Source organism: Taeniopygia guttata, chromosome 27, assembly GCF_048771995.1.
Source record: "Taeniopygia guttata chromosome 27, bTaeGut7.mat, whole genome shotgun sequence".
Classification (NCBI taxonomy): Eukaryota; Metazoa; Chordata; class Aves; order Passeriformes; family Estrildidae; genus Taeniopygia; species Taeniopygia guttata.
The window spans coordinates 5,506,133-5,531,242 of NC_133052.1; the positions used below are offsets into that span (position 1 = coordinate 5,506,133).

General features: G+C 54.1%; 3 protein-coding genes across 4 annotated transcripts in view; all 3 read left to right on the forward strand.

The window, feature by feature from the left end:
- The window catches only part of SCN4A (sodium voltage-gated channel alpha subunit 4), a 43,792-nt gene extending 36,962 nt beyond the window's left edge, over positions 1–6,830 (forward strand). For both annotated transcript variants that reach the window (XM_072919117.1, XM_041721583.2), the window contains 4 exons: positions 1,232–1,369; positions 1,911–2,015; positions 2,681–2,951; positions 3,723–6,830. In XM_072919117.1, the coding sequence (XP_072775218.1) occupies positions 1,232–1,369; positions 1,911–2,015; positions 2,681–2,951; positions 3,723–4,912 (1,704 nt within the window). In that variant the 3' untranslated portion in view covers positions 4,913–6,830. The remainder of the gene's footprint in view (positions 1–1,231; positions 1,370–1,910; positions 2,016–2,680; positions 2,952–3,722) is intronic.
- Positions 6,831–9,627: 2,797 nt separating this feature from the next.
- Positions 9,628–16,719, forward strand: CD79B (CD79b molecule). The gene is made up of 6 exons (XM_002196119.5): positions 9,628–9,789; positions 11,621–11,662; positions 12,992–13,300; positions 13,803–13,921; positions 14,195–14,236; positions 14,586–16,719. Exons 1-6 carry the CDS (start codon positions 9,723–9,725, stop codon positions 14,682–14,684), a joined length of 678 nt encoding a protein of 225 aa, XP_002196155.4. The 5' UTR covers positions 9,628–9,722; the 3' UTR covers positions 14,685–16,719.
- Positions 16,720–19,572: 2,853 nt separating this feature from the next.
- On the forward strand, positions 19,573–23,779 carry LOC100218808 (somatotropin). Its single transcript, XM_072919030.1, has 5 exons — positions 19,573–19,582; positions 20,437–20,600; positions 21,351–21,467; positions 21,807–21,968; positions 23,528–23,779. The coding sequence occupies exons 1-5, from the start codon at positions 19,573–19,575 to the stop codon at positions 23,726–23,728; spliced, it is 654 nt and encodes a 217-aa protein (XP_072775131.1). The 3' UTR covers positions 23,729–23,779.
- Positions 23,780–25,110: the final 1,331 nt, after the last annotated feature.

The following is a 25,110-nucleotide window of genomic DNA, read 5'->3' on the forward strand; positions in this document are numbered from 1 at the left end:
ATGGAACCCCAGCATGGTTTGTGTTGGAAGTGACCCTAAAGCCCATCCAGTGCCTCCCCCTGCCATGGGCAGTGACACCTTCCACTATCCCAGGGTGCTCCAAGCTCTGTCCAACCCAGCCTTGGACACCTGGGCAGCCACAACATCCCCCTGCTGAGGTGCACAGCCTCGAAGAGGGTGGCCATGTGTCCCTGTGCCACCCATGGCATTGTCACCTGCAGCCTGGCCCCGCACTGGGCTCCCACCCCACCCCACCCCACAGCTGGGGCTGAATCTGCTCCACTCAGCTTCAGTTCCTGGGGCCAAAATCTCCATTCTGCCCTCACTGCTCCAGCCTGGAGGGTCCCCTCTTCTGCCTGCTGGGACATGATGTCCTCTGTGACCCCTCTAGCTGGAAAAGCTCATCCCATCCTGGAGAAAGTTCCTGGCTTGCCTTGAGCAATCAGTGGGTTATGAGAACAGAGCAGCCAGCATTCAACCACGGGGTTCAAAGAGTTATTAAAAAAACCCAAGTGTTTGAAGAGTGATGTGCAAAGGCTGTTCCTACTGTCATCCACCTCCAAAAGTGTCTCCACAGCAGAAGGGGTTTCCTACTGTTCTCCAGTTACACTGGGGGTCATCCCACACACCTACAGGCCTCAAGGACTGGTTTTCATTGCCTTTTTTTAGCACCCTTTCATCGCCCTCTGAAAATCCCTCAGGCCTGGGGCAAAGACGGCGTGGGAGAAAATCCTCCCTGTCCTGCCAAGAGCTTTCCTCAAAATGGGGGAATCCAATGGGGTCACCTTGGGGTGTCCCTGGTCAAACACAGAGCAGGATTAAGGGATGGTCCTTGGGATGAGGACCATTGTCCAGGGTTGTAGTATCTGTCACCCAGCTGTGCTGGTGTGACAAATTAATCCACTTTTCCTTTCTCCTCTCAGAAATATTTCAGCCTTTGTAGTGCTGATTATTGGGAAGAAACGAATTTGTTCATTAATATCACTGCAAAGGACATCCTTTCCCATTCCCCAGACCATGCTGTGGGATCAGGGGGCAGCATGTCCTTGTCCTTCAGTCAGTGTCCCATGGATGTCCCTTCCTTTGGCTGCTCCCACTGGGAACACACAGTCAACAATTTCAGAGCAGGCACGCCCTGGCTCTTTCCAAACACCACAAGCCCTTGTCTGGGGGCTTGGGGACACCTTTTTGGGACAGGGTCAGTCTCACATTTCCTGTGTCTCCTGGCCAGATTGAAGAGCAGCCACAGTATGAGATCAACCTCTACATGTACATCTACTTCGTCATCTTCATAATCTTTGGTGCCTTCTTCACCCTGAACCTCTTCATAGGCGTCATCATTGACAACTTCAACCAACAGAAGAAAAAGATGAGTATTTCCTGGCTCCTGAGGTGCTGCCCTGGGCTGGAGGGGGCCAGCAGAGCAGTGGGGTGATGGGACCAGGGCCACCATGCCCGGGATTAGGATGGACCCCAGGATTCTCATCCATTAGTGGCTTCCCACTGGGCAAATGGCACGTGGAGCTTTGTGTCCTGGTCATAGCAGTTACAGAGGACCTAATTTACAGGTGCAGAGGGAGGAAGCAAACGGAGGCTGTGTTGTCTCTTGCCTGGGCCATCACTTTTATTTTCTTTTCCTACCCTGGGATCATTTTCCCATGCACAACGTTGAGACTCAACTTCTCCTTCCAAGCCAGTAGCTCAGGACTGCCAGCCTGGAACAGGGGAGGGGGGGTGGGCAGGGCCACGCACGCTGATGGTGCTGAGCAGGGTCTGCAGGACACAGAGAGGACACCTTGCTCCCAGCAGGATCTCTGAGGGGCTGGAGACACTTGGTGGGAAGGGACATGGCCAGACACACTTGGTGGGAAGAGAATTCCTGAGACTAACAGCAGTGATTCCCTTTATACTTTGGAGGCAAAGACATCTTCATGACGGAAGAGCAGAAGAAATACTACAACGCCATGAAGAAGCTGGGCTCCAAGAAACCCCAGAAGCCCATCCCCAGGCCAGCGGTACGTTGGGCTCATCCTTCTGGAGTGGAGCACACAGGGAACTCTTCAAGCCACCAGCTGTCCCAAAGGGAATGGGAAGGGTCCAGGGAAGACCATTTGCCCCACTCTTCAGACAGGACCTGGCCAAGAGCTGGGGCTTCAGAAGAGGTTGACATCAGGCCACCTCCTTTGGGTCTGCCCTTTAGCCCTTGGTCTGCTGGCAAGGGCAGTAATGGGGTTTCTTTTGCAGGAATTTGGGTTTTTTCCTAGTTGGGCTCCCAGCTCCTCTCTGGAAGGGAGTTGGGCTCAGGGAAAGCTCAGCTTTCAAGCCCCCAGAAGGGACTCTGGGGCAGCCAAAACATTCTCAGTTGTAATTTGAGTTTTGTAGCCCTGCAGAAGGGAGGTCCTTCCCATGTGTTCATTTGTGCCCTATTAGCTATGGGTGTAATTAGCAAGTGGCTGTGTCCTGTGCCCAATTCTCCTGGCTGTGGCATTCCCAGGTGTGCTCCATCCTGAGAGGTGCTGGGAATCCTCCCCCCATAACTTCTGGAGCTGTAAGAGGTTTCCCACACTTGTAAATATGGTTCCTTCTTCTCTTTCTGTTGTGTTTTTGTTTTGTTGCGTTTGTCCTGTGTTCCCACCTCTTCTCTGGTGCTCCATCATCACCCTTGTGTCCCTCATTGCAGAACAAATTCCAAGGGAAGGTGTTTGACTTTGTTACCAAACAAGTGTTTGACATCACCATCATGATCCTGATTTGCCTGAACATGGTGACCATGATGGTGGAAACAGATGACCAGAGCGAGCTCAAAACCTCTGTCCTCTACAAGATAAACCTGGTCTTCATCGTCATCTTCACCGGGGAGTGTGTGCTCAAGATGTTCGCCCTGCGCCACTACTTCTTCACTGTAGGCTGGAACATCTTCGACTTCGTGGTGGTTATCCTCTCCATCCTAGGTGAGTCCTGCTGGTCCCACCAGTCCCTCAGGGATCCCACAGGACAATGAAGAGTGGAAGTGGTCTCACCAATCCACACCCACCAGGTGTCACTGGACCCCACTTGCACCCATCCTTTGAGCAGGGTCAAGCCAGCAGGACCTGGGACATGACAGATGTGAGGCCACTCCAGGCCACCAGGCTGGGTGAGGGGCTGGCGATATCTCTGCTCCTCCATATTGTTGTAACTTGCCCCCAGGTGGGTAGTAATTAGTACAGACTCTTTGATTCACAGAAGGTTGATTAATTATAATCTTTATTTTAAGAATCTTATTGTTATTATAGATAGTTATGATACAGTTGTACTTAATTGGCCCTCTAATTCAAACACTATCACCATTGGCTAGTTAAGAAACCAGCCTTTGGTAAACAAATCTCCATAACACGTTCCACATGTTCACAATACCAGGTGCAGCAAGTGAAAACAAGAATTGTTTCTCATTCTTTTCTCTGATCTTCTCAGAGCCTTTCCCAGAACGATGCCTGGGAAAGGTCTGTTTCTCTCTGTGGCCAGAGAGCTGCTGCCACACCCCTTGGTGTTACTTCCCTTGGTGTTCTCCTTCTCTGAAACAGAGCAGCCAGAGTTTATCTCTTGGGTCTGTGCTCAGAGGTTATTTTTTAATGTTTTACCTGTCACTGGAGGAGCCATCGAGGTGTCCAGATGGAGCTGAGCATCCCCTTCACCTCCCATTGGTGGCACAGCAAATTCATCTGTCCTTCATCCCTCCACAGGTATCGTCCTCTCAGACATCATCGAGAAGTACTTTGTGTCCCCCACCCTCTTCAGGGTCATCCGGCTGGCGAGGATCGGCCGCGTGCTGCGGCTGATCCGAGGAGCCAAAGGCATCCGGACACTCCTCTTTGCCCTGATGATGTCCCTGCCTGCCCTGTTCAACATCGGCCTCCTGCTCTTCCTCGTCATGTTCATCTACTCCATCTTCGGCATGTCCAACTTCGCCTACGTCAAGAAGGAGTCAGGCATTGATGACATCTTCAACTTCGAAACCTTTGGGAACAGCATCATCTGCCTCTTCCAGATCACCACGTCGGCGGGGTGGGATGGGCTCCTCAACCCCATCCTCAACAGCGGCCCCCCGGACTGCGACCCCGAGCTGGAGAACCCTGGGAGTTTGGTGAAAGGAGACTGTGGGAACCCCGCCATCGGCATCTTCTTCTTCTGCAGCTACATCATCATCTCCTTCCTCATCGTGGTGAACATGTACATCGCCATCATCCTGGAGAACTTCAGCGTGGCCACGGAGGAGAGCAGCGAGCCCCTCTGTGAAGACGATTTTGAAATGTTTTATGAAACTTGGGAGAAGTTTGACCCAGACGCCACCCAGTTCATCGCCTACAGCACCTTGTCTGACTTTGTGGACACCTTGCAGGAGCCACTCAGAGTTCCCAAGCCCAACAAGATCAAACTCATCACCATGGATCTACCAATGGTTGCTGGGGACAAAATCCACTGCCTGGACATCCTCTTTGCCCTGACTAAGGAAGTGCTGGGAGACTCGGGAGAGATGGATGCCCTGAAGGCCACCATGGAGGAGAAGTTCATGGCTGCCAACCCCTCGAAGGTTTCCTATGAACCCATCACCACCACCCTGAAGAGGAAACACGAGGAGGTGTGTGCTACCAAGATCCAGAGGGCTTTCCGGAGGTACCTCCTGAGGCGCTCGGTGAAGCAGGCGTCCTACATGTACAGGCACAGCCAGGACACCCTGGGTGAGGACGCGCCCGAGAAGGAAGGGCTGATAGCCACCAAAATGCAGGAGATCTATGGGAACAGTGGGACAGACGTGGACACTGCCCCTGCCTTGGGCCTCAAGCCCATTCCCAGCTCAGAGACACCCCAGGATGCTCCTGAGGAAGCACAGGCGTGGGGTAAGGAACATGTGGTGAAAGAGTCGCTGGTGTAACACAAGGAGATTCCACCTCTGGCCCAGCCTGAAGAGACTTAATTTGTATCTCCTGTTCAAAGCTCTTCCATGCACAGATCTCTAGATCTTAGATACTGAGCTAATTTCAGATATTTCAAGAAACCACCTTGAATTTCAAAGCAGGATCTCCTCCTGATCCTGGGTTTTACAGCCCACTGCACTTGCAAAGAGTTAAATTCTTTTTCTTATGAGAATTCAAATGTGAAATCTGTTGTCGGTGAAAGAGAAACCAGTTAGTTTTGAAATAATCTCATCACGGTTATAATGGTTTTCAGACGTGAACAGAAGAGTATGGTTGTCCTTTCACTTAAAGTAATTATTTATTAATGTTATTTCACAATTAAGAGATTTTCCTGTATTTTATTCTTCCAGAGTACAGGCAAGCAACCAGTAAAGATGAGCCAAGTGAAATAATATTAAGAATAATTATAGAAAACAGAAGGTTTTGTGAACAAAAATCTCCAAAGTCTTAAAGTAGCACCTTTCTTTTGAACCTCTGAATAAGCTTGATGATTATTTTTTGTTACATACAAGAGAAAGTGCAACTGTGTCTTAAAAATTGGTTTGCAAAGCCAAAGCAAAGCATCTGCAGATTTGTTCTCAGGGTTAAATATCAGGTTTTCAAGGTCTCTGAATATGCATTGAAAGCAGAAATCATTCAGGTCTCTGTAGGCTGAATGTAAACACTATTTATAGTCAGGTTTTTACTCAGTTTTCCCATTTCCATCCAGGTTTTGTGGCAGGAAAGCAATGGGCAAAAGTAGAATTTGGAAAACATCCTCCAAGAATCCCTGGTCCTCAGCACAAAACTCTCCAGGGTTTTTTCTATCCCTGTTGCAAGAGGAACCATCCCACTGGAGTGCTCTTGGTTGGAATTCCAAATGTCCTCTTCATTAGTGTTAATTAATGAGATGCATGCCCAGGGATCGGAGCAGATGTTTGAATGATCCTTTCCACGAGCTGCACTAAATCCCACCCAAACCCCAGGTGGCTGCATGTAATAAACGATCCCACTGGGGTGTGAATCCCAAAATCCTCATGCAGACATCCTCCCCTAGGGTGGAGCTGCAGAGAGGCCCAGTGGCACATTCTGGATGGGCCAGGCAGGTCCTCACCAGGAAACCTCCAGGCAGAGGAGCATTTTTCCAGGGGGAAAAGGGATTTTCTGTTCTTCACACAGGTGAGCAAAAGGAAAGTAAATCAAGGAAAATGGCCCAGGCACAGCTGTGGCTGCCCCAGCCCTGGAAGTGTCCAAGGCCAGGTTGGACAGGACTTGGAGCACCCTGGCATAGTGAAAGGTGTCCCTGTCCATGGCAGGGACCGGATGGGCTTTGAGGTCCTTCCAACCCAAACTATTCTGTGATTCTGTGAAAAATGGGCAAAAGGCCCCGAGTTCACCTCTGACCACCTTCTGCTTTCAAAAGGGAAAAAAACCCTCTTGAGATCAAAACAAACATGAACCAAAACCTCTTCCAGTTCAAACAAGGCCGTTCCTGAAGCCAAGGCTCTGTCTTTTTGTACTCTGATGATTCTCTTCTCTTCCCGGGCTGCTTCGGGCGCTGCCATCACAGGTGCCCCACGGTCAGGCCGGCCAGGAGCGGTGCTGAGCTTGGCTTGGACCCATGAGCTGCCAGCTGGGTGGCAGAGCCGGGGACACTCGGCTTGTCCCGTGGCCGTGTGCCCTCATTTCCATGCCGATACTCCCTGCAGCAGGAGCCGGAGCTGCTGTCCCGGCGTTTCCTTGGGAAGCACCCCTGGCATGGCAGTCCCTGCCCGGACCGTGGTTCACAATCGATGCTGCTTCTACCTTTGTGTCATGGGGTTTGTGTGAGCTAAAGCCGTTTTTCTTTGTACATTTCTTACAATAAACAACAGTAAATGATCTGTTATTACAGTACCAAGTGTGTTGGGGTGTCTTGGGGGAGGAATGTTTTCCCTGCGCCAGGAGGGATGAACACCCCCTCCCTTGGCTCCCTGTGCTCAGCCTCGGACCTGCCAACCTCAGGAGGATCTGGGGGTCTCATCCTGCACAGGAGTCCCCAGGGCTGTCCCCTGGGACCTCCAGCGCAGCTCCCAGAGCTTCTGCCCTGTTCCTGATCCCATCCCCTGGAGCTCTCGGCGCCTGCCGACGCCGGGAGCCACAGGAGACGCTGCTGTGGGCTCCACCAAGGACCGAGGAGGGGTGGGAGGAGGTTTGATCCCCGCGTTGCCCCACACAGGCTCCAACCCCACCCCAGCACCCACGAGGGAGCAGGTGAGCATCACCGGGAGAGGACACGGGTGGGTGAGGGAGGCTCTGCGAGGTCAGCGAGGAGAAGCCGCCCTGAGCCCCGCTGACGTCCCCGGGGCCCCGGCCGGGCAAGGTGCCACTGCCCGCAGTGGCTCTGCTCCGGGAGCCAGAGTGGCCCAGGGGAAGAGCACGGGAACATGGGACCCTCCCCGTGGGGACACCAGACTCCTCTACACCCCACGTCGTGGTTGCTGCAAGCACAGGGGTCTCCAGGGGACACCGAGCCCCTCAGTGCCTTTCAAGGGTGCCAAGGAGCCCTCGGGCAGCACAGGAGCTGATCTGGCCACTGGCACTGCAAACCCTCTTCAGTTTGTGCCCCACTCCTGGTTTTACCTGACAGGGCTTTCCCAGGCACCACCTCCAGCACCCCAGCTTCCATTGCACCCCAGAGCCCCAGAAAAACCCCTCCAATGCCTGCCAAGCACGTGGGCATCCCTTTCCCTTTGCCCTGCTGGGATATCAGGGCCAGGCTCTGCCGTTCCATCCAGACCCAGGGGTGATGGCAGCAGGGAACTGGCAGCAATGCCCCTATATACAGAACAAGGTGAAGGCACCTCTCCCATCATTCCCTCATGGAGACACTGTTTCTCTGGAAAACTTTATTTCTCCTGCCTCCTGTCCCTTTGCATGCAAAGTGAGGCTGGGGCTCGTTCTCAGCACCCATCAGATACTCAGAACTGGCAAAAAACCCACCCAGCCTGCAGAAGATGAAGGTCTGGGGAGGCCCCGGGCAGTGGCACCAGGCTCTGGGGACCAACACAACTGGCAGAAGTACCCAAAGGTGTTTTTCACTGGAGTTACACTTCAATGCTCACCCACAGCTGCTAACGAGCAACAGCCAGGGGGGCAGAGCCTGGGGGAAAGTGCCCTGCACCAGAGCTCACCTTGGGGGCCTCGCTGTGCTTCCCTGGGGCCGGGCTGTCTCAAAGGTTCAATGGAGAAGGATCTTGGAGGCGGAGAAGGGGCGGGCATGGCTGGTACCCAAGTGACTCCTTGTTTTGGTCATTTCCCCATCTCATCTTCTACCCTGGAAGTGCTCCAAAAATGTGTGGATGTGGCACTTGAGGGCAAGGGTTAGTGGTGGTCATGGCGCTGCTGCTGAGCTGATGATCCAAAGGTCTTTGCAAACTACGATGATTTTGTCATTGACTCATGCTTCCATGATTTTGAATTTCTGGACCCCCTGGGATGCAGGAGTGGGAGCTGAGGGACCCATCCCAATGCATCCCACAATAAGCAGCCCCACAAACATCCCCTATTCTTATCCCATTCCTGCTGCAACTCTTGGCTTCTGGGCCACCATCAGTCACTGCCCATCCCCTTCAGGACCAAACACCCTGGGGGGATCTGTGGAGCTGGGGGGAACCCCTGGGGGTCACCCCCATCCTGTCCCCCAGAGATGTGGCCAGGCAGCACCAATCCCATTCCCTGGGCTCATCTCGTGCTCAGCCAGGTTTGGCACCTCCTGCTTTGCAGATGGGCTCATCCCCAGCTCTGCTGCAGGTCCAGTCCTGACCACTTCCAGGGAATATTGGCACCACAGGGAGCCAGTGGGGGACACCAGGGTGGACAGTGCCCAGGACACAGAGATGGACAATGCCCAGGGACAAGAGGGTGGACAATGCCCAGGGACAGGAGGGTGGACAGTGCCCAGGGACAGGAGGGTGGACAGTGCCCAGGGACAGGAGAGTGAAGAATGCCCAGGGACAGGAGGGTGGATGAAGCTCAGGGACAGGAGGATGGACAATGCCCAGGGACAGGAGAGTGAAGAATGCCCAGGGACAGGAGGATGGACAATGCCCAGGGACAGGAGGATGGACAGTGCCCAGGGACAGGAGGGTGGACAATGCCCAGGGACAGGAGGGTGGACAATGCCCAGGGACAGGAGGGTGGACAGTGCCCAGGGACAGGAGGGTGGACAGTGCCCAGGGACAGGAGGGTGGACAGTGCCCAGGGACAGGAGGGTGGACAGTGCCCAGGACACAGAGATGGACAATGCCCAGGGACAGGAGGGTGGACAATTCCCAGGGACAGGAGAGTGAAGAATGCCCACGGACAGGAGGATGGACAATGCCCAGGGACAGGAGGGTGGACAGTGCCCAGGGACAGGAGGGTGGACAATGCCCAGGGACAGGAGGATGGACAGTGCCCAGGGACAGGAGGGTGGACAATGCCCAGGGACAGGAGGGTGGACAGTGCCCAGGGACAGGAGGGTGGACAATGCCCAGAGACAGGAGGGTGGACAGTGCCCAGGGACAGGAGGGTGGACAGTGCCCAGGGACCCGGGGCTCACAGGCATGGCCGCACCAGCGTCTGTGCCGCATTCAAAACCAGCCCCGAGGGAAAGTCCCCCACGGGGAGGATTTACATGAGCAGGAAAGGGGCTGAGCACAGAGCAGCGGCGTTGCCATTTTTAGGTACTGGGGCCAGGGTGGTGGGAGCAGCCGCTGTTTCTGCAGAAGCACAGGCTGGATGTTTTCCTGCCCTGGGCACTGAGGTATGGCTGGTCTGGGCACGAGGCTCTGGCTGCTCCTGGTGACCCTCTGGCTGCTGGCTCTGCTCACAGGTAGGCACCAAACGGGGTTTGTACTTCAGAGCAAGGAACCAGGACAATGGCCTGGGCTGTGTCCCCTGCTCGGGGGCTCACCCCCCCCTCTGCCTCTCAGTGCAATAATTTTAAGTTTTGTGCTGGTCTCTCTCAGTCCTGCTCTGTGCTGGGAGCCTCCCAGGGAGCCCAGGAGGGCACACAGGGCTCGGAGCCCAGTGCCTGCCTTGGGTTTGGGTTCTGCTTCCCTTGGGGTGTGCAGACAGGACACCCTGGGGCAGGCAGGTGGCTTTGGCGAGCGGGTGCAGAGGCAGCCTGGCTGGGGCTGCAGGTGGCAGGAAAGAAGGGTTGTTGAGGTTTATTAACCATTTATTACTCTCAGAGGCCTGGGAATGGGGCTGGCACATCGCCAAGGCTATGGCCTCTGCTCTGTAGGGTTCAGTCCCCAGGAGCAGAGGAGAAATGGGAGGAAAAAGGCTTTTGGGGTGATATGTGCAGTCTGTGTGCACATCCCCACACTGATCCCCTTAGAGAAGCAGGAGCAAAAGCCAGGGCATGGCTCCTGTCCCCTCCCAGCTCCTCTTGCCTGGTGCAGGGACAGCGACAAGAACCTGCAGCAGATCCCACCTCAGAGGGAAATGTGTGCCCATGGGACAAAGGGCATTTCAAGGGCTCCTCTGGTGCCACACAAGTCCAGCACAGATTCAAGGCTGCAGGGTTTGAATTTGGCTCTCATTATGATTTTGAGGGAGGACAGAGGAAGTTCAGCCCACTTGTGGCTGCAGTGGAACTCCTGGCTCGGAGGGATGTGAGCGCTTTCAGGTTGGGCCCAGCCTGGTCTTCCTTTGGAAATGCCAACAGGACCTGGGGAGCAAAGCCTTGGCTCAAGGCTGTGCCAGGGACACAGCCAGTGCTCAGCCAGGACAAAGGGCATCTCATCCTGGAACAAAATGGAATGGGGCTGGAAGGGAGGATTTGCCTGCGGAGGTGTCGGTGCTGAATGTGAACAGGGCAGCAGGGACCTGGAAGGGGCTCTGGGGCAATGAAAGCAGCCCCTGCCCAAGGCAGGAGGTCCCTGCAGGCTGGGAGTCTGCAGGAGGTGGCACAGAGCTCAGGCTGGGGAACTGAACCTTTCTTCTTCTTTTTCTGTTCCCTCTTCTCCTTCTGGGGATGGGGAGGTTTGCAGCTGCCCTGCAGGAAGGTGCTGCAGCCCCACCTCTGTGCCTGCTCCTCCACAGCATCTGGTGACTCTCCACCAAGAGGAGGGATCTGGGCACTCAAGCGGGGCAGTAAACAGGGCTGGGGCTTCCTGCCCAGCTGCAGCAAGAGGAACCAGGCCCAGCAGCACTGGAGCTGTGGGCAGGGCACCCGTGGGTGCTGGGGGGGTCCCCACCTCCCCTGCTTCCTGCACTGCAGGTCCCACAGCACCAGCCCACAGCCCAGGGGGCTGTGTGGCCACAGGATCTGGGAACACCCCTGGCCACCACAGGGCTCCAAGCCCAGGAAATTCCATCAGGGAAGGGTTTCTGCTCGGTCCAGGGAGTGGGAATGCAGAGCTGGGAGTATCTGGAGCCTTCCTGAGAGGCACCAGCCTCGGAGACATTATAGAGAGCAGGTTTCGGTGGGGTATCAACCAGAAAACCACCTGGAAAACTTTCAGGAGACAGGATGGAAATCGAAAGGTTTGTACCCAAATCTGCACTGCCCCAGGTCCTCTGAGCAGGGCTCTGTTGTTGCTCCTCAGAACTCCATCCCCTATGGTGTAGGCAGGAAGGGCCAGGGCACATCCATCCCACTGGGGACATCCTGGTGGGCTCCTGGCCACGATCTCAGCCCTTCTCCTGTCTTGCAGGTGGGATCTCAGCAGACAAGAACAGCACTGGGAACAGCACAGGTACCCCCAGACCTGCTGGGCTTCTCCCCTGCGTGTGTCCCCCAGCGTCCTCCTGCCCCACAGAGCTGCTGTCCCACCCCCCACAGGCTTTTCTCCCCACAAAGGCCATTCCCAGGCTGTGACATCCCCCATGGCTCATCCCCAATCCTGCTCCTTCCTCTCTCTCTGCAAAGTCGGGTCTGCTTTGTCTTTCCTGAGCACCCACAGGTTTTCCTTTTGCATTTGCTGCATGACCAAATCTGGGGCCAGCACTGGCCTTGTGCCACAGCACTTTTGCCATTGTCCTTGTGCCATTCCCACCAGTGGGGCCCTAAGGGTGACCTCTGCAACCCAAACAGGCTCCTAAAGCCACCGCTCCTGGACTAAAACATGGCCAAAAAAATACAAAATAAAGCAAAAGGCAAAAAAATGTGGAAGCAAAAGAGAAACCAGCTGGGATTCGACAGGCTGTAATTTTGGAGCTGCGATTAACTAAATGTGCACAGAGAGGGGTGGGAGCAGGACAGAAGTATTGGAGCACAGGTATCCCCACAGAAAATTGGAGTTTCCATTATGATGCCTTGTGAAGGCTGCCCTAGAACAGAGACTAGATGGAGCTGAAGAATACAGGGAGATATTTATTGGAAGGCCTCAAGGGATGCACCTTGGGCAGCACAAGAGCCCAGGCAGGGCTACACCCCAGGTGAACCAAAATGGTCACAAATTTCCCCACCAATCACGGGATCTCACACTTTTATAAGTTTGGGTCCATTTGCATATTGGAGTTCATTGTCCAATTCCAGCTTTAGCCCAGGCAGCCCCATCCTTCTTGCTTCTCTCTCTTCAGACCACGTTGTTTGTGCTCTTGGGCCAGAGATCTAGATAATTTGTCCTTGGTCCCCAGCTAGAGAAGGAATTGCTTTGTCTCCCTGATTTGTGCAGAGAGCTCACCATCCCCTCATGTGAAGGTCAGAAGTGCACACTAACACAGCACAGAATGTGAAAAATAGAAAAGCTAAAACCTGAGGCATCAATTAAAAGCCTCAGATCTCATAGAATCACAGAATATCCTGATTGGAAGGGACACCCAAGGATCATCCAGTCCCACCCCTGGCCCTGCCCAGACACCCCAACAATCCCACCCTGGGCATCCCTGGGAGTGGTGTCCAAATACTCCTGGAGCTGCTGCAGTCTCGGGGCTGGGACCATTCCCTGGGGGCCTGTGATGAGGATAATTCACCAAAACCAAGCTGGGTGCTCAAAAGCAGCATGAAAACGGGAAGCTGTTTGTTTGGGAGGTGCTGGGGGTTCCCATGGGAGTGGCTGCAGTGACAGCCCTGTCCCCTGCAGGCAGCAGGTGCTCCCCGGTGTACCAGAACATGCGGTACGTGGCCGTCAGGAAGAACATGCCCATCTACCTCATCTGCTACTCCCAGGAGCCCCAGGCGATGCAGTGGTACAAGACAGCAAAGGACAGGGATGACCTCTCTGGGCTGGATCAGAACACGGCCAGCTACCGCATCGAGAGGACAAACACCTCCATCAACCTCACTCTGGTCAGGGCCACCTCAGAGGACAGTGGGATCTACGTGTGCGATAGGAAGGGCCTGATGCAGAAGGAGAAGCTGCACTCGTGTGGGACAGAGCTCCGGGTCATGGGTGAGTGGCAGCTCCCCGTCCTCCTGCACCCCAGGAGATGCTTTTTCTCCTCCTCTCCCATTTCCCCCTCCATATGAGCCCCACGTGGTGCTCCCACACCTCTCCCTGTGCCAGTGGGACCCTCTCTGACCCAGCTGTGGGTGCTTTATGGCACCCCAGAGGTTCTGCTCCTCACTGCCAGCCCCACGGAGCAGGAAAACCTCCCTGGGTCTGCCCTGTCATAGCCATCCTGAAAAAAACAGGGACAAGGTCCTTAATAAATCAGATTTGTCCTGCTCCTGGTGACTGCCGGGTGCTGCCCAAGGTGTCCCATCCCAGAGCTGGTCCCTGATGCCAGCTCTGGGGGCAGCTGCAGTGCTCTGGTCTTTCCCAATGCAGAAGACAGGTCACCCTGGTCCCCACATCCCCCCTTGGTGACACACTGGCCATGGCGAGCTCATCCCTCCCCCTGCAGCCTGGCACAGAGGTGAGACCGGGGCTCTCCCTGTGCTGCTGCTCCCAGGTACCAGCAGCATCAAGCAGTTCCAGAACAGGAACACGCTGAAAGACGCCATCATCATCATCCAGTCCATCCTGCTCGTCATCTTCATCAGCATCCCCATCCTCCTCTTCCTAGATAAGGCAAGTGACAGTGCCTCCAGCAGAGGGGATGTCCCCAGCTGGGCTCACAGCAGTGTCCTGCAGAGCATCCCAGGCAGGCCAGTCCTGGGTGTGGGATGGGTTTGGGGTTGTGGGTGGGAACCTGGATATCTGAAATGGGAACATACCCATCTCAAATGCTGTGTGGGGACTGCGTGGATGTGTCTGTGGAAGTGGTGGGACCTGGTCTGGGGGACCAAGGCTGGGAACAGGGGATCCTGGCGGGTGCTGACCCCAACCTGTGACTCTCCATAGGGTGAAGACAAGAAGAGCCCAGAGGAGGACCACACCTATGAGGTAATCATGGATAGCAGGACCTCCCTAACAGCACCTGAGCATTCACACAGGGGGTTGTGCCCCTGCTGGGTGTCTGCTGGGGGTCACCTTATAGCCCCTTCCTTGGGAGGAGGATCAGGGCACCTTCCCCCCAAATGATGCATCAGCTGTGCTGAGCTGCCCCAGGAAGCATCTAGTGCACATCCAACATCCAGCATCCAACATCCAACCATCCCCATCCTCTGTCCCTGTCAGAAGCTGCTCTAGGCTCAGGGGGAACAGCCTGGGAGGGTCCCCAGCTGGGTGTCCCAAGGGTTGTGCCATGGCTGGAACCTCCTGCCGTGTCCCACCTTCCTTTGTGTTGCTGCAGGGGCTGGAGGTGGAGCAGATGGCCACCTACGAGGACATCACTCCTTTCCGGGACGTGAAGGCCAAGTGGACAGTGGGGGAGCACCCAGGTGAAGAGTGAGGGGTCCTGCGCCCCCCTCCAGGCCCTGCCAGCCCCCGTGGGGACGGATCCCCTGGAGCACGGCTCTGCCCGGATCCCGGGCTGCCAACACGGCACAGCCCAGCTCAGGGCTGGGAGCCCGCTGCCCTGGGCTGCTCACCTGTCCAGGCTGTGTCCCCGAGGCTGCCCCACCCCACTGCCACTGTCCCCACCCCGCTGACCGACTCCTAAAGCCTCTGTAGAAATTAGGAGCCACCTGTGATCCCCCAGTAGAAAACTGGTCGCCCAGCCCGGGCAGCCCCACACCCAGCACTGAGCTCCAGCCTGGTCAGTGCCAAGGAAGGACTGGGAATGAGGGCTCTGCTCCAGCCCCACCACCCCAGGAAGGACAGGACCTGGCACTGCAAGGGCACTGCCAACAGCACCGTGTGAGAAGTGGATTTTGGGCCACTCTTCAGCTGTCAAAGCCATGGCTGTGTCCACAGGCCCAGCTGGGAGAGGTCTGAGGTGGAGGATCCCCCCAAAGCACCTCATTTTCTCCAAAGACTATGGAAGAGCTGGGGAGAAGGCTTGCTGCTCCCCAAGCAAGAGCTGGCCCCTGTCAGAAGGTCGTCCCCATGATGAGGGACCTGTGTGACCTCAGAACATCTGGGAAAATTATAAATTGTGGTACACAAATCTCCAACTGCTTTTGAAGTCCTAATAAAGGTAATGGGTAGATCCTCATCCTGCTCCATCCTGCCATGCCCATTCCAGGGGTGTCCCATAACCCTGGTGCTGGTTTCCTGGGACTAATGAGCAGCTTTTTGTGTCCAGCTTAGCTGGAAACCAAACTTCACCTCCTCAAACTTCACTCAGAGGGCAGGCAGGAATGGAAAACCAAGAGCAGATGCGAGGCTACCTGTGAGGACCTCAACAGTGCCAAAACATCAGCTTGGGATGCAACAGCAAGAATCACCAGGATCCAAAGCAGGAGAACAGGGCCCAGGGCCAGCAGCCCCACTCTCAGCTAGGTCTAGTCTTGAAGGACAAGCTAAAAAACATCTGGATTTGTGATTAAATTATCTTGGCATGGCAGCAACAGCTTTGGGTGGTGGGCTCAGGGCCAGCTGGGCACCCAAACCAGGGCTGGGGGGGCACAGTGGGTATAGGGGCTTGGCTGGACGAGGGTGACAAGGACATTGTGGCTCAAACTGTCCCCTCTCAGAGAGCCCAACACCTCTGTCCTGGTGTTTCACGACATTTTGGGCTCCAAGCAGCTCCTGCAACTGCTTTGCACCCCAACAACAGCCAGAGAAGGATACAATTCTAAGCAAAAAAGAAGTAACAGGATGGTTCTTTACCAGTAAGCACCTCAGTGGAAAACTGGAATTCAGTTTAAACAGCATATAAACCAGCATTTTGGAATTGATTTTTACTAGTTAAATAAAACTACCCCAAATTAGTTCTGCCACATATATAGAAAAGTTATTTAAGTATATTTTACTTATAAAATTGGTTAATTTAAAAAAAGGAGCATTCACAGGGAGAGAAAAGAACTGGCTGTTCTTGGTTTCCACGTTTGCCAAGATTTTAGGACTTGCAGAGCTCACCTCTCCATTCCTTGTTTTCAGTTTCCAAATGGAAGTTTGAAGTTTTTTCTGGCCTTCCCAGCTCCAGATTCCTCAGATCTCTGTAAACAACTCACTCAAGTGACTGAACAGAATAGAAATATATAAAGAATTAGAATTAGAATTAGAATTAGAATTAGAATTAGAATTAGAATTAGAATTAGAAAAAAATAAAGAAAAATCTGCTGTTTGCACCTGGTGAGAAACCACTTGTGTCAAAAGCAGTTTTTGTGACCCCAGTCCTTCTCTGTTGCTCCCTTAGCCCAGGGTTTTGGCCTCCTTTAAAATGTCAGAAGTAAATAAATATTTCTGTAGTGTTGTTGGTTTATTTGAAATGCTTGAAGTAGTTTCTAAGAAGCCTGGAGATGGGGGTTTGTTTCATTCTATATTCAGAGTGGTCTGTGTTTAAAACACATTTAATGTTAATAAATATATCAGTCTATGCAGCCCAGGCTCTGTATTTTGTCCTGATTTCTGTCATTGAATCATGAAATCACACAGGTTGGAAAAGCCCTGTAGGATCATTGTGTCCCCCAGCACTGCCAAGGCCACCACTAACCCCTGTCCCCAAGTGCCACATCCACACAGCTTTTAAATCCTTCCAGGGATGGGGACTCCACCACTGCCCTGCGCGGCTGTGCCAGGGCTGGACACTCCTTTCAGGGAAGGAATTTTCCCCAATATCCAACCTAAACTTCCCCTGGCACAGTTTGAGGCTTCCTCCTGTCCTTGGGAGAAGAGACCGACCCTCACCTGGCTACAACCTTCTCCCAGGTAATAGTAGGGAGGGAAAATCCCTGTTTTTCATTGAGATGCTCAGGCAGACAGGCAGGGTTGCCTGGGGAGGTGAACCTGGGGGTGCAGCCTCTTCTTCCCACAGGAGTTCAGTGAAACCCAATAGTTCCAGCTCTGGTAAATAGTCCCCATAAATCTGAAATGGAATTTCTCCTTGGAGCAGTGAGTTCGGAGGGATAATCCCCCACACCCCAAACATTCTGCAGAGCTGGGCTGTGGCTCAGCAACAGCTCCTCGGTCAGGATTCCCCGGGCTGAGATCACCAGCATGCCGGGAGCACACCCAGGAAAAGCTGTTCCACTTGTTTAAAAGCTCAGGGAAAGGTGGGGTGGACACGGAGCCATCCTGAAGAGAATGAAGGGTTTTTTTTTTTTTTCTTTTCCAAGGAATGTGGAAATCACGGAGTGTGACGCTGCCTTAGATGGGATGCTGTGGGTTGGGAAGGCAGGAATCGCAGGGAGGGAAAATGGCTCGGCTGAGGTCTGGGAGCCGCTTCTGCCCCCGGACAGCGGCGGGGACAGAGGCAGCGGGGCTGGGCCGGACCGGACAGCGGCGGGGACAGAGACAGCGGGGCTGGGCTGGGCCGGGCCGGGCCGGACAGCGGCGGGGACAGAGGCAGAGACAGCCGGGGCTGGGCCGGACCGGACAGCGGCGGGACAGAGGCAGAGACAGCCGGGGCTGGGCTGGGCTGGGCCGGACAGCGGTGGGACAGAGGCAGCGGGGCTGGGCCGGGCTGGGCTGGACAGCGGCGGGACAGAGACAGAGACAGCCGGGGCTGGGCCGGACCGGACAGCGGCGGGGACAGAGACAGTGGGGCTGGGCTGGGCCGAGCTGGACCGGGCCGGACAGAGGCAGCGGGGCTGGGCTGGGCCGGACAGCGGCGGCTTGCTCAGCCCTGACGGATTTCAACACGACCTGCAGTAGAAAACATAAAAACACGCCCAGATGTTGCCGCCGTGGGGTGACGGGACACCTGATAGCGGCAGGACCCGCTGTTCCCTCTGCTGCCAGGACTGACATTTCCCTGTGACACCGCCGCGTCTCCAGCAGCAACACCCGGGGATTCTCGGAACAGCCCTGCTCTCCCTCATGTTTATCGAGCAGCTCTCCGCTCTCTACTCCCGCAGCTCCAGCGGCTCCGGGGGTGATGCTGCTGCTTGGAAACCAGAGCCACACACAGCAAACGGGGCCTGCCGGGGCGAGCCAAATCACCCCCGGACACAGGACACCCCCTGAACACCAGGCAAAGGCCAAACCAGTCCGGTTTGGAGTGATGGGGGCTTTCTGTGGAGTAAAAGTCCTTTAAATACCCCCTGGAGCTGCCCATCCAGGTTCTGTCTTGTTTTCCTTGAAAACAGGGATGGCTAGGCTGTGTCCTCTCTTCAAGGCCAGGCTGGACAGGACTTGGAGCACCCTGGGACAGTGGAAGATGTCCCTGTCCATGGCAGGGGTGGCACTGGATGGGCTTTAAGGTCTCTTCCAACCCACACCACTCCATGATTCTCTGACTCCCTTCCCCATCTCTTCTTCCCCATCCCTCCTATCCCCTTTCCACATCATTCCTCTCCTTAATCTCACAGTATTTCATGTTTGCATCTCAGGCAGGAGCAGGAAGATGCTCATGACCAGGTTTTCCCACAGCCTTGTCCAGCTGAGGAAATTCCCAGAGCTCTGGATTTGCAGTGGGCAGGTTGGAATCCAAACCAGCACCAGGGCAGGACAGCTCCTTGTCTCCCCTGTGACAAACCAGCTCAGCAAAAGTGTTGCTGAACTTTTGACATTTTGGGAGAAATTGGAATTCCTTGGCAGAAATAGGATTCATCTGACAACATCCAGCCAGCTCTATCCTCACAAAAAATAGAGAGGAAAACATCAGAGAATTACGGAGTCCTTTAGGTCGGAAAAGGTTTCTAAGATCATCAGTCCAACCATTCCTCCAGCACCACCAAGGCCACCACTAACCTCTGTCCCCAAGTGCCACATCCACAGAGCTTTAAATCCCTGGGCACCCCTTTCAGGCAGAACTTTTCCTTAATATCCAACCTAAACCTCTCCTGGTGCCACTCGCCACATGCTTTAAGCCAGAAATATCCCAAGCTGGCCAGTCAGCCCTGTGGGCCAAGGCTGCAGAGCCAGGCAGGAACATCAGGAGGGCACAAACAATCTCACTATGATCTGATTTGGGTCTTGCTGTGATGAGGAAACTTTTAATTGCAATAAACAGGAGAATATGGCGAAATCACGGAGCACTGGTCTCATCCCAAGGCAAACAAAGCTCCTCAAGCTGCACATCTGTGAAAATGCCTGTGATGAGGTAGCACCACCGTGAACACTTATGTATTTATGCAGGGAGAAGGTGCAGAGCTGTTGTTGTGATCATGGACACACAGATCCATTTTAAACAGACCCCTTGCTATATAAGGGGGGGCTCCACAGTTTCCTTCACCAGGTGAAAGAAGGAAACATTCCCAACCAAGCCACACCTGAGCAACTCACCAGCAAAAATGGCTCGAGGTACATTTTATTTCAGTTTTAAAGGGCTTCCAGTGCTGTGTGTGTAGGGTGACAGGAGATGATGATGATGATGGGGTGGTTCTGTGGGCTACACACACTCCTTGCCATTTCTAAATAAAAATATGGTAATTTCTAAATCCATTGAAAAGAAAACCTTTCCCTGAAGTGTGACTCTAATCCACTAATTGATCTTTAACTTAAAGTGGGCAAGGAGTGTGTTGTGAGCTTAAACAACAAGATCAAGCCACAGTTATAATAGTTACTATTACCATAAATGTTGGCATGGATAATAAAACTCATATTCAAAACTTCAGACAGGGATGAGAATGATGTCTAATAATGCCCAAGTCCTACAGGCTCCTCTGCCTAAGGGTCTTTGTTTCAGCTGGGCTTTGTGATCTGTGTGAGCACAGGTGGACATTTGTGTTGGATGTCATGGCTGAAAACCTTTAGGCTTGACCAAGATCACCAAATCTTAAAGGGACCAAAAGCAGCTGGTCACAGCACAGGTGATGCCACCAGCTCTTGTCCCAGTGAGGGCAGGGACAAGGCCTAGGGGAAAACATGAGTATGTCAGGGAAAACCACAGGGACACCCCTTAGTTTTCATGAAGCAACCACAACTCCAGCCAGGAAGACACTGCTGGTCTCACTGGGAGCAGCCCCAGCCTCAAGGGCAGGTCCAGTGAAAGGGTCTCCCTCGATTTCAGGGAGGGCTGAGCCCACCCGCTGTCCAACAGGGCACCACAGAAGGTAAGTGTGGAACCAGCACAGGCAGAGAACAAATTCCCAGGTGCCACCTCCTCCTCACCACAGTCCCCAAGGACTCCCAACACCTTCCTCTCCACTTTGCAGGGTCCTGGCTCTCTCCTCTGGCCATTGCTGTGATCACCCTGGGACTGCAGTGGCCACAGGCAGCTGCCACCTTCCCGGCCATGCCCCTGTCCAGCCTGTTTGCCAACGCTGTGCTGAGGGCTCAGCACCTTCACCTCCTGGCTGCCGAGACCTACAAGGAGTTTGTGAGTGCTGTGGCTTGAGGGCACCTTCTCGAGTTTCCTTGATGGCTCCAGGACTGTAGAACTTCCCAGACAATTCCCAGCTGTTGGAAAGCTCTCAGGGAGGAAAAGGAATCTTAACAGGATAGGGCAGGTTATGTCCCACCAGCCTGGACACTGTCACCTCTCTGTCTCCTCTCTGATGCCTGATGCCTCCTTGGGGCCATTTCCACCTGTGTCCAGGCCCCCTGCACAGGGGTAGCTGGGAGGTGGCACAGATATTTTGAAGGATTTCTCTGTGTTGGTCACCTTTGTCCCTGTGAGGGTCTGAGTGCTTAAACCCAGCAAGTGTCTGCTGCTACCCAGGTGCTGGCACAGGCTGTCCCTGTGGCACAGGGTGTCCCTGGGGATCATCTCCTCCTTGGGAGAACCTGTCCCAGGTGTGTTCCTCCTCCTCCTTCAGTTTGCCTGGAGCAGTGTCTGCCCACCCTTGTGACAACCTGCTCCCTCTGGTGACAGTGAGTCACCTGCTGTCCACGGGTACAACTGGCCCTTACTGAAGAGCAGCACCTTGCCCTAGGGAGAGGGAGACCTTCAGGGTGTTGTGCCAACACACAAACTCCTGTTTCCCAGCTCTCCACCCTGTCCAGAGGTACCTCCAGTCTCCCATTTATTCCTTGCAAAGAGGACTGGTGCAGGACAGCTCAGGAATTCTCTGTGCTCTTCTCTAGTCCATGGGCAGCAGACCTGAGTGTATCTGGGATGTCTCCACAGGAACGCAGCTACATCCCAGAGGATCAAAGGCACACCAACAAAAACTCCCAGGTAGCCTACTGCTACTCAGAAACCATCCCTGCTCCCACGGGGAAGGAGGATGCCCAGCAGAAATCAGTGAGTTCTGACCTGGGGCAGGCACAGGCCTGTCTGTAGAGTCCCTGCTGTGGGATCAGAGGGTTTCCACCTGTGAGACCTTTGGTGTTTTCACCCTCCTCTCTCTTTGCTGTTTAAATACTGCAGAATCTTCTGGGTTACACTATAAATCATATTCCCAGCTCCAGCATGAGAGGACTGCTGTCTGCACAGGACCTGGGGCTGGGTGGTGTCCTCAGCCTGCAAACTGGAGCTGCAGGAGCAGTGTCCCTCTCTGGGTCACTCCAGGCTGCTCCAGAGGGAGCAGGACACTCCACCAAACACCTACTCAGCTTTGTCCCTTTCCTGCCTCAATTTCAGGACATGGAGCTTCTCCAGTTTTCCCTGGTTCTCATCCAGTCCTGGCTGACCCCAGTACAGTACCTGAGCAAGGTGTTCACAAACAACTTGGTTTTTGGCACCTCAGACAGGGTGTATGAAAAGCTAAAGGACCTGGAAGAAGGGATCCAAGCTCTGATGAGGGTAAGTCCCAGCATGACTTTGGAATAACAGAGATCTCCCAGGCATGGGGCACTCTCAGGGATCCATAGACCATGAGAAATCTCCCTGCCTTCCAGAGGGACTTTGGACTTTACTTCCCTTTAGATAACAAGATCATGACGCCCCACAAGATCATGACAGGTCCCATCACTGAGGTGGGGAAGAACACAGGACAGGTGTTACCAGCACTGCCACCACCCCTCAGGGAACAGATTCGGCCAGGAATCACAACATTCCAATCCAAAATCTTTCCAAACCCAGCACCAAGGAATTCCCAGTTGCTGAAATTAATGGGACAAACAGCAGCACAATGTTTGTTATATCTCCAGGCAAAGTACTTTTAAATGGGCAAATTTTGCAAGGTTTGAAACCTCACAACATTTTATAAACACATTTTTGTGCAGGGAAGAACTCGCGCTGATGTTTTCCTCTTCCATTAATACAACACTCCAAGCTGAGAGCTGGAGGGTATTCTCTCCAAGGAAGATCCCAGAGAATCCCAGAATGGTTTGGGTGGGAAAGGACCTCAAAGCCCATCCAGTGCCACCCCTGCCATGGGCAGGGACATCTTCCACTGTCCCAGGCTGCTCCAAGCCCTGTCCAACCTGGCCTTGGACACTTCCAGGGATCCAGGGACAGACACAGCTGCTCTGGGTACCTGTGCCAGGGCCTGACAACCTCAAAGGGAGGAATTTCTTCCTGACACTTAACCTGAATGTCCCCTCTTTTAGTTTAAAACCATTCTCCCTTGTCAGTCTCCCTCTCTTTTAAAGCCCCTTTAAGGTCTTCTTAATTTTGGGTTTGTTGTTTTAAATTAAATTGCCCATTATCTGCCAGGACACCCTTCAATTATGCTTATTCTATAAGTTTATTTGCCAACATCACCCTGAAGCTGTAGCTGTGAGAAATTAATCTGGGCCATTATTTACATCTTCTAGCAGTTAAACAGCTCTGCAAGTAAGGCCCTGTGAGCACACTCAGAGCTTCTGTGCTGGAGGAAGAAGGCAAAGGTGTCAGGACCACTGCAGATTTTGCTCTGCATTCTATGTGTGTTTGGGCATTGGGAAGCCATATAGAGAAATGCCACAAATATTCCTTTTTCACCAATTTATGACACTTTTTACTTCACCAAAATCATTCTGGTGCTGAGCACAGCAGGGGGAGTGCCTGAGTGCAGATCTCCAGATGGAGATGTGGGGCTGGATCAGAGCTTTCGGAAAGTGGGGGAAGACAGAATTATTTGTGCAGTTCCTCGTCCCTTTGGCTGGAGGGGCTGCAGAGTGCCCCTGTGATTTTGCCTTTATTTTAAGCCCCCAGGACACTCCTGCCTCCCCGCAGCCCCGTGTGTGTCACTGGCACACTCAGTGCGGCATCACCCCGCGGCACTACCTCCACCTGTGCGTTCTGCCACAAACACGCCCAAAACCACTTCTGAAATCCCATTTAAAAGCGAGGGGGAATCCCCCTGACCTGTCCCAGGGCTCGGCAGGAGGTTTGTCCCTGGGGGACACCCCTCGCGGAATGTCCCCGTTGTCCCACAGGAGCTGGAGGAGCGGAGCCCGCGGGGCCCGCAGGTGCTCAAACCCACCTACGAGAAATTCGAGCTCCACCTGCGCGGCGAGGAGGCACTGGTCAAGAACTACGGGCTGCTGTCGTGCTTCAAAAAGGACCTGCACAAGGTGGAGACCTATCTGAAGGTGATGAGATGCCGGCGCTACGGAGAGGGGAACTGCGCCCTCTGAGCCCGCCCCGCTCCTGGGAGAAGAAACTGGAGAATAAAACTCGCTACTGCCGACACGAGTCTGGCTTTTGGGGTGCACGGAATGTTCGGGCTGGGAGGTGTATTTTGGGGCTGAGAGGGGGGATTTAGGTCTGAGAATTTGCTTGAATTTGGAGCTGGGGGGAATTTGGGGCGGAGTTGGGACGGGGGGATGAGGATTTGGGGCTGGGATGTTGGATTTGGGGATAGACTTGGGGCTACAAGATGCATATGGGGTGGGGCACAACTGGGGCTGAGGGGGGTGGATTTGTAGCTTTGGGGGAGATTTAGGGGTAGATTTGGGACTGGATTTGGAGATGGAGGATAAGGATTTGGGGCTGTGACGGTGGATTTGGGACTGAGGGTGATTTGGGAGTGGATTTGGGGCTGAAAAGCGATTTGGGGCTGGGGGTGGATTTGGGGCTGGAAGGATGAATTAGGGCTTGGATTTAGGGTTGGGCAGAGTTGGGACTGAGGGGAGTGAATTTGTGGCTTGGGAGGGATTTGGGGGTAGATTTGGGATTGACCAGCAGATTTGGGACTGTAGATTTGGGGTCTGAGGAGGATGGGGCTGGGGGGGTGAATTTGGAAGGAGCTGAGTCCAAGGTGGTCCTGGTTGGTGGTGCTCACGAGGTGGATGCTGGTGTCAACCTTGGCACAAGCCAGTCCTGAGCAGAGGATTTTCCTGTCACCGCGTTTGGGAACACCACGTCTTCCCTGGGGAGGCTCAGTTTTGTGCCCAGAGCCCACTCACCTCAGCAGGTTCAGGCACTTCTTAACACAAACCTCATGGCAAAGGGGGAACAGCTGACAGCAAGGGAAGCCCTTGCCCTGCAGGGTCATGCTTTGTTATTGAAGCAGCTGAAATGAGAGCACAGAGAGGTGTCCCCAAACCCCCTCGGTTGTTTTAACTCATTCTCAGTGCTCAGCTCCATCACTGTTTGTCCTTGTGGTGCCATTTTCTGAGACCCTGATGTGCTTCTGTTTGTCCCACAAAAAGGAGGGTTTGCATTTTCTTGTCTGCTTGGAAGGAGCCAAGTCCAGGGTGATCTTGGCTTCTCTGAAGCTGCTCCTGCCGTGAGCCAGGCCTGGGCACTGCCAGGGAATGGTCCTAGCCCCCAGGCTGCCAGAGCTCCTAGGGATACCCAGGGCGGCATTGTTGGGGTGTCTGTGCAGGGCTAGGGGTGGGACTGGATGAGTCTTGCGGATCCCTCCCAACTCTGGCTATTCTGTGGTTCTGACTTCTCCTGCAGTTTGCCTGGAGTGGTGTCTGACCACCCTTGTGACACCCTGTTCCCTGTGGTGACACTGAGTCACTTGCTGTCCCCGGGCACGGATCCTTACTGAAGAGCAGCAGCAAACCTA

Bases quoted from the DNA above. Each gene is read 5' to 3' on its own strand.
- CD79B (XM_002196119.5), top strand. From the start codon at position 9,723: ATGGCTGGTCTGGGCACGAGGCTCTGGCTGCTCCTGGTGACCCTCTGG. The intron at 13,301-13,802 runs GTGAGTGGCAGC...TGCTGCTCCCAG, and splicing joins GACAGAGCTCCGGGTCATGG to GTACCAGCAGCATCAAGCAG. The intron at 13,922-14,194 runs GCAAGTGACAGT...GACTCTCCATAG, and splicing joins TCCTCCTCTTCCTAGATAAG to GGTGAAGACAAGAAGAGCCC.
- LOC100218808 (XM_072919030.1), top strand. The intron at 21,468-21,806 runs GTGAGTTCTGAC...CCTCAATTTCAG, and splicing joins AGGATGCCCAGCAGAAATCA to GACATGGAGCTTCTCCAGTT. The intron at 21,969-23,527 runs GTAAGTCCCAGC...GTTGTCCCACAG, and splicing joins GGATCCAAGCTCTGATGAGG to GAGCTGGAGGAGCGGAGCCC.